This window comes from Peromyscus californicus, unplaced genomic scaffold (genome assembly GCF_007827085.1).
Source record: "Peromyscus californicus insignis strain IS unplaced genomic scaffold, ASM782708v3 Scaffold_23__1_contigs__length_62951481, whole genome shotgun sequence".
NCBI lineage: Eukaryota > Metazoa > Chordata > Mammalia > Rodentia > Cricetidae > Peromyscus > Peromyscus californicus.
The window spans coordinates 18261783-18275689 of NW_026294534.1; the positions used below are offsets into that span (position 1 = coordinate 18261783).

General features: G+C 45.5%; 1 protein-coding gene across 1 annotated transcript in view; it reads left to right on the forward strand.

Annotated features, from left to right (window-relative positions):
* Kcnu1 (potassium calcium-activated channel subfamily U member 1) overlaps positions 1-13907 on the forward strand; it is a 72454-nt gene that overhangs the window by 43857 nt on the left and 14690 nt on the right. Inside the window, 4 exon segments of the mRNA XM_052752846.1 lie at positions 759-864; positions 6429-6528; positions 9910-10134; positions 13524-13710. Coding sequence (XP_052608806.1) covers positions 759-864; positions 6429-6528; positions 9910-10134; positions 13524-13710 — 618 coding nt within the window.

Genomic DNA, 13907 nt, shown 5'->3' on the forward strand with positions numbered 1-13907 from the left:
GGGGGGGGGGGGGGAGGGGAGGGGCGGGGCAGAGCCAGGTGGATCTCTGTGAGTTCGAGGTCAGCCTGGTCTACAGAGCGAGATCCAGGACAGGCACCAAAACTACACAGAAAAATCCTGTCTCGAAAAACCAAAAAAAAAAAAAAACGTCTAAATTAGTAATAAAAGTGCCCTCAAAGGGAAGATCAAATGTCAACTAGTGACGACACCTGACAACAGTGAATTGGCACCTGCCCAGCATGTGCAGGAAGGCCAGGGTTTGTGTAGCTGGGCTTTCCAGGTCCTAAGGGAACTCCAGCCTCTGCCCCTCGGAAGACATAAGAAGGTGCAGAAGTAACTCGGAGATATTGCCAGGGGGAGTTGCACCCTGTGCAGTCTGAGTCTATAGGGCAGCGGTCCTCAGTCTGTGGGTTGCGACCCCTTGGGTTGCATGTCAGATATCCTGCATATCAGGTATTTATGATTCATGACAGCAGCAAAATCACAGTTATGAAGTAGCAGCAAAAATAATTTTATGGTTGGGGGTCACCGCAACGTGAGGCACTGTATTAAAGGGTTGCAGGTGGAGAACCACTGGTATAGACGGAAACCAAAGACTTTTGTATAACCATCTTTTCAGACTAGCAATAGCTAAGGGTCTCCAGACTCTTCCTAGGCAGGTGCCTGGAAATGACTCAGTCAGTGGAAATGGTTAAAAAGACCCTGGTAAGGAGGTGAGAGATGACATGCCACTCACTGAGGTTTCTGTGTACGTGCAGGGCCAGCCGTGGTGGTGGTGAAAAGCAGCACCTCCTGCATTTCAGAATGTCAGGATTCTGCAAGAGAACAGGAGAGCTCGCTCTCCATCGCAAGCCTTAAGAACCGGTAAGAACCACAGAATGGTGACATCTTATGTCACTCGGCATTAAAAATTTTACTTAAGCCGGGTGGTGGTGGCCCACGCCTTTAATCTCAGCACTCGGGGCAGAGCCAGGCGGATCTCTGTGAGTTCCAGGCCAGCCTGGTCTACAGAGCGAGTTCTAGGACAGGCTCCCAAAACTACACAGAGAAACCCTGTCTCAAAAAACAACAACAAAAAAATAATTGACTTAGATTAAAACACTTGCTTTATTGGCACCTCTGTAGACCAATGGAATCGCTGTTTACAAAATATATTCATCCCTACTTTGGCCCCATATCACATACTTTTTCCTACCACTGCTCAGATCTCTGTGCCACTAATAATTTTGTGCACCCGATTTTCTTTCAGGTCATCTTTCAGGTACTCTGTAAGTGAAAGAGCTAATTTTTAGCTAGTCCCAAGTAGCTTTTTTGTTATTAATCCACCCTCATACTTGTAACAAATCGATAATGAGATTGCCTAAGGTTTTTTGTTTTGTTTGTTGTTGTTTGTTTTGTTCTTTTGAGATGAGGTCTCACTATGTAGCTCTGGTTGTCCTGGAACTCACTCTGTAGACCAGGCTGGCCTTGGACTCTAGAGATCCACCTGCCTCTGCCTCTCCAGTGCTGTGGTTAAGGTGTGTGCCACTATGCTCAGCTGAAAGTGCTTAAGTTTTTAAATCTGCAAAATGGGACCAAAGAATTCTCCCTCCACAGCTCTTTTCTCCCCAGTTCTTCAGTGTATTAAAATTACTACCTGAGGATGAAGACATGGTCGAGTTGGTAGATTGCTCTAGCATACACAAAACCCTGGGCTTAGTTTCTGACACCACATAAAACTGGACATGTCGGCAGATATTTGTCCAGTGACTGGGGAAGATTGGGAGTTCAAGGTCATCCTTGCCTATACAGTGAGTGTGAGGCCAACCTGACTACGTGAGGAGACCCTGTCTTAAGAACAAAGAAAAAAATGTACCAACCAGAAAGCAAGGTGGAGAAAGATTTGTTTAGTTGATTCTAAAATAACAAGTCAATTTAAAATATTTGTCATTCCTAATTTTAATGAAAACAGCTTTGTAATATGTAGGCAACATTTCGATTTAGTAAGAATAATAACCTAGGAGGATCCTTAAGGATTGAAAATTGTGATCACCTAAAGATAAATATATTATCAATGGAACATAAGCTATTATGATGACATTATATAATATGACCAACATGGCAGATTTTTAAATGATTGAATGACATTAACTGTACAGGTACTTTGCTAGTATAACCTTTATATAAAATAGTATGAAAGTTTCTCAAAAAAAATTAAAATATGCATGTGTCTTAGTTAGGGTTTTTGGGTTTTTTTGTTTTTCTTTATTGCTGTGAAGAGACACCATGACCATGGTAACTCTTACAAAGAAAACATTTAATTGAGGCAGTGGCTTTACAGTTTCAGAAGTTCAGTCCATTATCATCATGATGGGGAGCATGGCAGCGTGCAGCAGACGTGGTGCTGGCTACATCTTGACCAGAAGGCAGCAGGAAGTCAACTGACTGTCACACTGAGTGAAGCTTGAGAAAGGAGACCTCAAAGCCCGCCCCCACCGTGACACACTTCCTCCAACAAGGCCACACCTCCTAATAGGGCCACTCCCTTTGGGAGCCATTTTCTTTCAAATCACCACAACATGTGATCCAATAATCCAGTTTCTAAATATTTAGCTGAAGGGAATGAAATTAGTATCTCAAAAAGATTCCAGCCAGGCGGTGGTGGCGCACACCTTTAATCCCAGCACTCTGGAGGCAGAGGCAGGCGGATCTCTGTGAGTTGAGGCCAGCCTGGGCTACAGAGTGAGTTCCAGGAAAGGCGCAAAGCTACACAGAGAAACCCTGCCTCAAAAAAAAAAAAAAACAAAAACCAAAAAAAAACCCCAAAAACAAACAAACAAAAAAACCAAAAAAACTGGCCCTTTGGTTGCATCGTCCTTCACAGTAGGCAAGCCGAGGGGCCCATGATCAAAGATGGAAGGGTCAAGAAAATGCAGCATATGTCTGTGTATATCCACACTGGAACAGAGTCACACTTTCTTGTGGTTTTTTTGTTTGGTTGGTTTTGGTTTTTCTGATCAGAGTCTCACTGAGTAGCTTTGACTCTCCTGGAAATCAGTTTGTAGATCAGAGTGGCCCTAAACCCATAGAGCTCTGCCTGCCTCTGCCTCCCAAGTGCTGCAGTTGAAGGTGTGCGCCACCACACCCAGGGAGATTCACATTTTATAAAGAGGGCAAACTTGCCCTCTGGGAGAAAATGGATTTACTTCTAGGATATGTGGTGTGAAGGAAGTCAAGGACAGGGCAATGCGTGGTCACACACACACACATCAAATCTAAAGCAGATATCACAGAAAACCGGAAGGTGTTTGCCAGCCATGGGGCTGTGGCAGGGTAAGGGAGTGCTAGCCAGGTGTATAATAATAACAAGAAAACAACACACAAGTATACTTCTCACTAAATATTCCTTAGTGTTGTGTACTTGATAGTTTTGTGTGTCAACTTGACACAAGCTAGAGTCATCAGAGGAAGGAGCCTCAGCTGAGGAAATGCCTCCTTGGGATCCAGCTGTAAGGCATTTTTTTCTCATTCAGTGATCAAAAAGCAGAGGGCCCAGCCAAACGTGAGTGGTTCTATCCCTGGGCCAGTGGTCCTGGGTTCTGTAAGAAAGCAGGCTGAACAAGCCATAGGAAGCAAGCCAGTAAGCAGCAGCCCCCCAGAGCTTCTGCATCAGCTCCTGCCTGCAGGTTCCTGTCCTGCCTGAGTTCCTGTCCTGACTTCCTACAGTGATGAACAGCAATGCTGAAGTGTAAACTAAACCCTTTCCTCCCCAACTTGCCTTGTGGTCATGGTGTTTCATTGCAGCAATAGAAACCCTAACTAAGACATGTTGTAATATATTTTCTCCTTCATGGTACCGGGATAGAACCCAGGGTCTTGCAGATGATAGACAAACGCTCTACCACTTAGCTCTATTCCTGGCCCCCTTTAAAGGAACGTTTTCTTTGAGACAGTGTCTTACTAAATTCCCCGGCTGGCCTTAGAATGGCAGTCCTACGCTTTAGCCTCCCAAGGAGCGGGATTACTGGCTGGTATCATCAGGCCTGGGGTAGTACTCATTATACACTTGGGAAAATAAATGAAATGAGTCTAAATGGATAAGGTGGGGCAGGTTTCATATGTCTCAGATGCCAAAAGATGCCATCTCTAAGAGACATGCAAGGCCGTGGGAACTTCCTTGCCTTCTACTCTAGGATTTTTCTGAAACTAGATGAGATAATCAGTGAGGAAGGTCCAAGGCTTAGATGAAGGAAAGGTACTGGGACATCACAGACATTTGGGTCAAAAGCTACAGAATACCATTGGGCTGTGGGTATTTCACTCTTTAAAAACAGCTGGTAGATAGGGGTTTGCAGAGAGCCGTCTGGGCTTCATAGGCATTGTGCCTGATGCTTCTCTGGCTATAGACGGCACACTGTCAGCAACCCCACTGGATAAACAGGATGTAGGAGTACATCCAACGCCAAGTGAGGGAGCATCTCCTCGGGTGCTACAGTGAAGGGTCCAGCAGAAAGTCATAGGAAGAGGTGATGCCTCAGGGACTTTTCCAGAAAGCCTCACGTGAGAGGAGGGGTTTGAAGAGGTGGGGAGAAGGCGATATGGACAAGCCAAGGGGGAATGTGGTGCCTCTGTGCATCAGAGAGCCATCCCAACCAGAGTGCTGTGAGAAATGACATCCCTGATCTCTCAAGAACACATGCGTGGCTTTGGGTATTATGCACGCAAGGGCATGAGTGCATACACCATGGTTACACACCCGCTAGAAAGTTGCTAGAAAGCGTGATTTACACTGGAGAGCTGTGTTTACAGAGACAACATATGTGATCGTGCATAATTAGGAGCAGCCATGACTGGGCCTTCATGGACTCTTTCCCAGGCCCTCTCTATGATAGAGGGTTGTCTTGCTATGGGCAAAGCCAGAGCCACAAAAAATCCGTAAGTGTAGTTTTAGACATTTTATTTCACTGGCTTTCCCCATTCTTTAATATGGCTGTGAAAACAAGTAACTCAGTGGTGGTTCTTCTATTGTCCTTAAGTTTTCTATTCTGTGTGAGGAAATGGTCCAAGGCAGACGTGTAAGAGGAGGGTCTAGGTGTTCTTATCCATCCATCCTGTATCACACTGGGGTTTCCTGAATTTATCTCACTTGCCGCTCCAGAGAGGTTTTTTTTTTGAAACAGGGTTCTTCTGTGTAACAGTCTGAGCTGTCCTGGAATTTGCTTTGTAGACCAGGCTGGCTTTGAACTCACAGAGATCTGCCTGCTTCTGCCTCCCGAGTGCTGGGATTAAAGGCGTGAGCCACTATACCTGGCAGAGGACAGACGCCCTTAAAGTTGATATTTAGTTCATCTTTGTTTATAAATTTTAAAGCAAGATATGTTCATATGAAGCCCAGAGCGTAAGAATACTAACCGGGTGTAGCTCTTAGTGGTGTAGAAATGCCACTTCTGCTATCCCGCAGGCTGCTGCGCGTTCCACGCGCCCCATGCTCTTCCCTCGCTCCTGACTCCGTGTTCACCCCGCAAGTGGTGGGGTCGGGGAGGTGGTGAGAGATTCTGACCTCACGGCGTCAAGCTCCTGTACCCCTTTTCTGGTGCTGCTCCCCCTCGCCTCACCTGGCGCACTGAGTTAAGCCTCTACCACATTCAGCCTCCTCCATGTCCTTCCTGTCCTTCCGCTTGGCTGGCGGTGGTGGAGCTGGGAAGGTGAGGAGCACGGCCGGTCTCTCCAGGTCAAGGTCCTGTACCCTTTTCTGTTCTAATGTCCGCAGCTTGCCGAGCACATTCTTCTCCCTGCTTCCTGAGTTGTCTCTGGGACTGTATCCAGCCACTGTCGTGCTCTTCCCATGACCCTGGCCACTAGAGTAGTGGTGGGATCGGGAGTGACAGCTTTACTGACCTGTCGGTCTCAGACGCCCCGTCCAGCCTCCCCCGTTCCCGGGGCTGTATTCATGGCCTGCCCTGCTCTGCTCTCCTCTCTGGGCACTGAATTCAGCCTTGCGTGTGGTTCCAGCAGTGCAGATTCCCACAGGGGCCTCTCTCTAGCTCAGACTTCGTTCCTCACAGATCTTTGGACCTAACTTGCTGTGTCCACCAGTCCATATATGGGAGGAAAGGAGAGCTGGGTATTCTGAGTCTGAGTGCCCTCAAGTAAGCCTTAAGTACAGGCTTTATAATTTGTTAGCTATCACCTTTCGTCCGTAAAACACAAGACAAAGTTCTTCAGGGTCCCTGGCAGAGATGGAAATGTTGGCTTTTGTACTTGAAGGGTTCTGTTGTTTGGTGGTGAACTTGTGTCTCATTGGAGATACATCAGTACTCCCCAGCTCCCTTAAGTGTTAGCAGGAGCCACGTGACTGACCCTGGCCAATGAGCTCCGGCTCTGCCCTTAGTGTTGTTAGACTAGTTCTCTGAACTTTCTCAGGCCAACTCTCCATTCTCTCTGCTCAGGGGCATCAAGGTAAGTGACACACCGGAGGACTCTGACCAGCTGGACAGCAGTGGCATGTTTCACTGGTGCCGATCAACGCCCTTGGACAAGGTGGTTCTGGTAGGTGACCACACCTCAAAGCTCAGGTAACAGAAATGGTCTGAAGCGGGAAGACTGACCTGTGAGTCACAGGAAGTTCTTCTGGAAACCATGAGTTTGGAACGAAAGATACATTAGACACACACGCACACACACACACACACACACACACACACACACACACACACACACGCACGCACTCACACATGTTGCAGGCCATGAGCCATGTGGCTCATAACAAAGACTGTGGGCAACGTGCTGGGATTTAAAACGCAGGTGACTTCCCCCATGAGGTCCTTCTTTGAACAGTTTATCTGAAATTATTATTTTCAACAATGCTTTCCTGGAACCTAACAAATCAAAAGGTGTCAGATAAACATATTTACAAGAACTCTGCATTCTTTTGTTTTAAAATTTTAAAAAATGTCCCCAATTTATTGGTTAAAATTTGACTTTCCTATACTTATACTTAACACATTAACTAAAAACAGTATCTGTTAACCAAGCCTTGTAGACACTATAGTTCTGTTCCCACCTCTGCTCTCCAGTAATTTCCCCTCCTATGACAATTTAATAACTATAAATATTTTCTTGCTTTTCAAAAGCATTTTAGTGCATATACCATTCCTCCTGCACCCCACCTTTGGCTTCAATGCCTGACAGAATAGGTTCCAAACATTTATAAAGCACGACCACTCATGTGATCAGAATCATCCATTTCTCAGCGCTGTCATAGCAGCTGGAAGATAAATCAGCCGTCAAACAACTGTTCCCGCAATTCTACCCGTGACAAGTAAATGTCACCCGCTGAGCAGGAGGCCAGATGTGTGTTCAGCTTTTCCAGTGGGAAGCAGGTCTTAAGAAAAGCTGGACCCAGATCCACACACCCAAGAGATGCAGGGAGGGCTGTGGAGAGAGGAGTTCTGTTAGATATCTGTTAAGCACGCAAACAAGTCTTTGTACTTCCCTTAAAATACTAGCTGTAGAGTGTATGTAGCTCAGAGCAAATGCGGAGTCATTTGTTGAGTTTAGTAGGTGCTCTGGTTTTTATAATGTTTAGGGGTTTGAATTTTTTGTCCCCAGGAATGAAAATTCCAGATTTCAGAAACTCAGAGCCTTTGAACTCGGTTCCGCTTGCAGAAGGGTCAAGTTGACACGCTCATTTGGTGGTACTTTGAACAGATGGCACTCTGTCAAACCACATCTCTCTCAACTATGAGACAGGTTTTGCCATAGTTGGTTGGAGACAATGGATTCCCTAGCTGTGTTCATGGATGCAGTCTGCCATGGACATTGTTTCTAATTGTTCAGTTCACCTCAGCTGAGCAGCTACTAGACTTTAGCATGGTACATGAGATTGACTTAGGGGCTTCATTATTCCAGTTAAAACTGATCAGATTAAACAGACAACCACTTAATAATTTAACTAGCATCCATATCAGTCTCTAGGTAGCTCTGCAGAAGAGTAGTTTTCTATCCCGCAGAAGGCAAAACCTACAGAAAGAGAGTCTTCCCCAGTACGTAGTGATTTCATCAAATAAGTGGATGTGTCAGGGGTTACTTCTTACTATTATGTATGTCTATTTGAAATACTCTAATTTTCATGTGCGTAGGCTATAGAGATCACACATGTGAAATTTAAATGCATATAACAGTCGCTACCAACATTCAGGTATCCTCCTTTTCAATTCTCAAAGCTTTGGGTGGGGTGTAGTGGTACACATCTTTAACCCCAGCACTTAGGAGACAAAGGCAGGTGGGTCTCTGTGAATTGGAGGCCAGCTTGGTCTATATAATGAGTTCTAGGACAGCCAAGGCTACACTATGAGATCCTATCTCAACACACACACACACACACACACACACACACACACACACACACACACACACACACACACAGAGGCTAGAAAAACAGTTCAGCAGTTAAGAACACTGGCTGCTCCTCCAGAGGACCCAAATTTGACTCCCAGCACCCATATAATGTCTCATAACTGTCCATAACTCTAGTTCCAGGGGACCCAGTACCCTTTTCCTGGCCTCTGTGGGTATAAGGCACACATATAGTGCACAGTCATACATGGAGGCAATAGACCCACACACACAAAATAATAAAATAAATTTATAATTTTTTAAAATAAGCAAAAAACAAAACAAGAAACCACTCCCAAACAAACAAACAGAAACACAATCTCGGAGCTCAATACAAATGGAAGTTGATTGGCACGTGTGGACCGGCACTCTGCTTCAAGGTTAGTCAATTTCCACATGAAAGATTGACTGTTTTGTACATTTAAACATAAAACAATTGAAGACCATAGAAGGTAAAAACAGTTTGCTGATTTATCCAGCTAAGACAGAGTCAGAGCACAAAATTGAGTCTCCTGGTGCCTCCTCACCAAGCGCTCTGTCACTCCCACTGCAGTTCTCTGAAGGAAATCACTGTATGTTTTCAATATCTTTGTTGCTTTTGTGTCTCTATGAATGTGGCAGAATCCTAATCTAATGTGTCTCTTACGTGCTGTTTAGTTTCCAATGTAGAGATACAGTGAGCTTTCCTGATGATAATAGCATGAACTGTATTAAATGTTTGGTATCAAATGGAGCTTTAAAATAAGATTGTGTGTGTGTGTTTGTGTGTGTGTGTGTGTGTGTGTGTGTGTGTGTGTGTGTGTGTACACCCATGGAGGCCAGAAGAGGGCATCAGATGCCCTGGATCTGGAGTTACAGGCAGTTGTGAGCCACCCAAAGTGGCTGGGAACCGAACTCTGATCCTCAGAGGAGCCAGGAGTGGTTTTAACTTCACTATGAATTTCGTCAACTTGATAAAGAATTTATCAAATCAGTTCAGTTTATTAGATGTAATCATATGAACCTGCCAATAATCAGCCATTCTTGATACATAAAAAGGCAATTTCAATGATTCCAGCAACTGTAAGAGAACCCACTGAATACTAGAATATGATGTGCAACCTAATGTAATATTCAGGGCTCTCTTGAAGAGATAAATTTCAGTTTTTTATTTAATCATACTGTATAGTATTGGCAAAGCTAAAAACATAATTTAAAAATTTCTGTTTGACACATTTTCATATTCTGAATAATGATACTGACCTGAAGTTTAGTTGATTGAGCACAGACTGAAAGAAAGTTAACAAAAAGAAGAGTAAGAAGTACACACATATACACCCTCCACATGTGTGTATATGTATATATAGAATATATGCCATAACTGTACCAGTTATATATAAGTTCCATTTTGTATAAGCAGTTGAAAGATTTTATTGGCCTATGAAAATACTACTCTGGAGATATCTGGAGAGTCAGGAGGGGAAGAGGTGGGGCTCATCACAGAACTCCTGCCTGATCGTAAAATTGACCTAAGTCTGGCACGTGTATCCGTAGAAACGAACTGACAAGTCGAAACATGAGTTTCGGGACCACATTGTAGCGTGCGTGTTTGGGGACGCCCACTCAGCCCTGGTGGGGCTTCGGAACTTCGTGATGCCCCTGAGAGCCAGCAACTACACCCGGCAGGAGCTGAAGGACATTGTATTTATCGGGCCTCTGGAATACTTCCACAGAGAATGGCGATTCCTCCGGAACTTTCCCCAGATATACATTATGCCTGTAAGCATTACACAAGGATAATGATGATAATAGTACTAGTATTTGTAATAATAGTAGTGCTATTTATAGTTATATGGTTATATGGCAGTTATATGGCAGCCACTGTGTGACAGAGACCCAGCTAAACAGCTTGCCTGTGTTACTTCATTTAATCCTCTAAATAATCATCTGGGGTAGGATATAAAAATGCTGAACCCTTGGTGTGGGAACAGTAGGTTTCCAAGTAGGTAGCTTGTCCAAGATCACAGAACAGGTGAGTGGAAAGAATAGGATTGAAATCCAGACATTCTGCCTCCTGAGTTTGTGTTCAGACCTGCATGTTTTATGGGCTGTGTACAAATGAGAATTTTTTTCCATGTTTGCCAATCTGCTTCTCCCTTTCTGGTTAAACCTAAGCTGGTGCTGGCTGGGCCTCTGAGCTCTGACTTTCTCGTCTTTTCTGGTCACATCTTACATGGAACACACAGCCACACGTGGGCCCTCACAGGGAGGATATGGAGAGGAGGCTCCGTCTGCTCTGTTGAAAGGGACCTGTGGTTGGAATGCCACTGATCCATTGTGACTGTGCTGAGAGCTGGGACCTAAAGGAAGTGATCAGGCATGAGGACTCTGCTCCCCTGAATGTGTTAATGCTGTCACCGTGAGAATGGGGCTAGCTGCTCTGGGGTGGGTTCCTGTGAAAGGGGAAGTTGGCCTCATGCTCTGTCCTGTGTGTGCACTCTTGCCGGGTGGTCCCCAGTGCCCCCACTCATAAGATGTGGGCCTTCACTCTTGGATTTCCTGGACTACAGAATTATGGGACATGAATTTCTTTTCTTCATAAATCACCCAGTCTGTGGCATTCTGTTACAGAAGCAGAAGAATGGGCTAAGACAGAAAACAGTGTGAGTGTGCAGCGTTCTAGCTGACATTCTATTTACATTTAACTTTCATAGGTTTCTACTCCAAGCTATGCCACCATTTTCCTGCATGAAAAGCCCATTAAATGCACTCTGAAATGCACCAGAGCATTTAAATTTTTATGAAATAATCCTGGCAGTGTATAAGGAATAGATTTTCTTTTTTTGTTTTTATTTTTAGTTTTTGGGTTTTTGTTTTGTTTTGTTTTTCGAGACAGGAGCCTTTCCTGGAACTCACTCTGTAGACCAGGCTGGCCTCGAACTCACAGATATCCGCCTGCCTCTGCCTCCTGAGTGCTGGGATTAAAGGCGTGCGCCACCACCGCCTGGCCGAGTATTGATTTTGTAAAAAGCAAATTGGATTTGCTGTCTTTTAAAAAGCCACCATAAAGTCCCCTGTCCCTCCACCGCTGCTCCACTCTACACAACAGGAGAGAAAATGCCTAGAACTCTCCAGCCTTGGCTAGTGTCAGGAGTGGTTCATGTTAGGCCCTCTCCTGGGGTACTGCTGCGACAGAGCTGACCGTGTTTTGGATAGGATTGTGGAAGGACCTTGGAACTCGGGGCTGGAGCAGCCACTGAGTGTTGAGTTACTGAACTTTTGTTTGACCTTTGAAGATAACCCTGAGAGCGGCACAGACAGTGGAGGCTCATGGGATCTCAGAAGGAAGCTGGAGGGTCCATCGAAGACTGTCCGTGCTGTTCCGTATCTTGAGCTTTAAGAATCTGTGGTTCTTTCTGCTCAGCCGGGCTGAAGAGTTGGCTGTGGTTAAGAAGGGACCAGAACCACTAAGGTGAAACATTTGCTTTATTACGACAATGGATGATAATTTGCTGGAGGTGACTAAGAAAAGACCACCGGCATCACTGAGCATCATAAATCTGGGAGGATTTCCTCAGGCTCAGTACAGGGAAGCTGTGGGTCCTGAGGAGGCCAAGGCTGTACCTTATGCTGGCAGCTGAACTTGCTAATGTGTAAGAGTGTCCCCTTCATCGCACTAATTTGGAGGCATCAAGGAGTCATGGAGAGCAGCTGAGACCTGACATTGTGAGAGGCCCGTAGAGGCTGTTGGTAAAGGTGAAGCCTCAGTTGAAAGCAGAAGTCTCGGGATTAAAGGAGTCAGAGGGAAAGTTGAGGCTTCGCACCATGTAGCAGGGGTGGAGTCCCTGAAGAGAGCCTTTGAGAGGTTGTTGGTGAAAGTCGAGCCCATTTGCAGCAGGAGATCCCGGAGTGGGAATTCCATTACCTGGGACGACCACCAAGTACAGCGTCAGCTATGGGGTAGAGCTGGCCTGAGACATGAGATGAGCTGTGTGTACTGTTGCAAGCCCTTTGGAGCCTGGAAGATTGTGATTGAATCCTAAAGTCCATATCCTGTTGGACTTGGTTTTTCTTTGATCTGATTCTATGTCCCAATTCTTCTTGGAGTAAGAGACTATTTAACTTATTTTTTATATTATAGGATCCCATGGTTAAGAGACCTGGGATAGTTTAGAAAGGCTTTATATATTTTGAAGAGGCTTTGAACATTGATAGAAACGATGGATGTTTTTAAAGAGATTGAATTTTTAAAGACTGTGGGACTTTAAAAATTATTTATGTTTTATGTTCTGATATTAATACTAATAGGAGACTGTGGGGATGAACAAGAAAGGAAAGGCAATGGTTTACATAAGCCAGAGTCGTTTGGGAAGAGGGAACCTCAACTGAGAAAATGCCCCCACCAATTTGGCCTGTGGTATATTTTCTTGATTGATAATTGATAAGGGAAGGCCCAAGTCACTGTAGGTGGTACCACTACTGGGCTGGTGGCCCTGGGGCCTGTAAAAAGCAGGCCACACAGCCTTGAGTAGTAAGCTAGTAGGAAGCACTCCTCCATGGCCTCTGCTTCAGTTCCTGCCTCTGGGTTCCTGCCCTACTTGAGTTCCTACGCTGACTTCCTTCTGTGGTAAAATGTGATGTGGAAGTGTCAGTCAAATAAACCCTTTCCTCCCCAAGTTGCTTTTGGTCATGGTGTTTTATCACAGCAACAGAAATGCTGACTAAGACGGACCCCAAGCTTCCTAAATGTGGGGCTCCATTCCTGGCTATTTGGAGAATGCAAGTGGGATGGCCAACTAGCAAGGGTGAGAGGTGTGAAATTGACCTTCAGCTCCATCATGCCTCCTCTTTGACTTCTTCATCACTGTGGTCCCTTCTGCTTCCTTTTCTCTTACTTGGATTGTCAAAATGGATTTTTGCTCCCCATCATTCCCCTTTGTCTCATCCAAACTTGTCCTCTGAGAGGGGTCTGTGACGTCAGTTCATAGGAGATATTAACTGTTGATCAGGACAGTGTTTCAGACATCTGGAAACTAAGTTTTAAAGACAGGCTAGTGGGGAGGCTTTAGCTGAAACACTGCATCACCCACAAAGACCCGCCATCGTGAACCGTGACCTCTGAGATGCCCTTCTGACAACGCCTTCACAACATGGAATTCTCTCCTTAGGGATCCGCACTCTACACTGGAGATCTGCATGCAGTCAACATAGAGCAGTGCTCCATGTGTGCTGTCCTAGCCGCCCCATCCAAGCCCCTGAGCAGCCAGATTCTGGTGGACACCGAGACCATCATGGCCACCCTCAACATCCAATCCCTGCGAGTCAGCGGCTCTACCCAGAGGCCTTCAGAGCCAGGTCAGAACGACTCCCGAGGGGAAGAGCCTAGGGAGGTGGGGTAAGGAAAGATAATAATTAAATCCTCCCTGAGAAATTTTCTATGAAGATGGAGGAGGAGGAGGAGGAGAAAGAGGAGGAGGAGGAGGAGGAGGAGGAGAAAGAGGAGGAGGAGGAGGAGGAGGAGGAGGAGGAGGAGGAGGAGGAAGAGGAGGAGG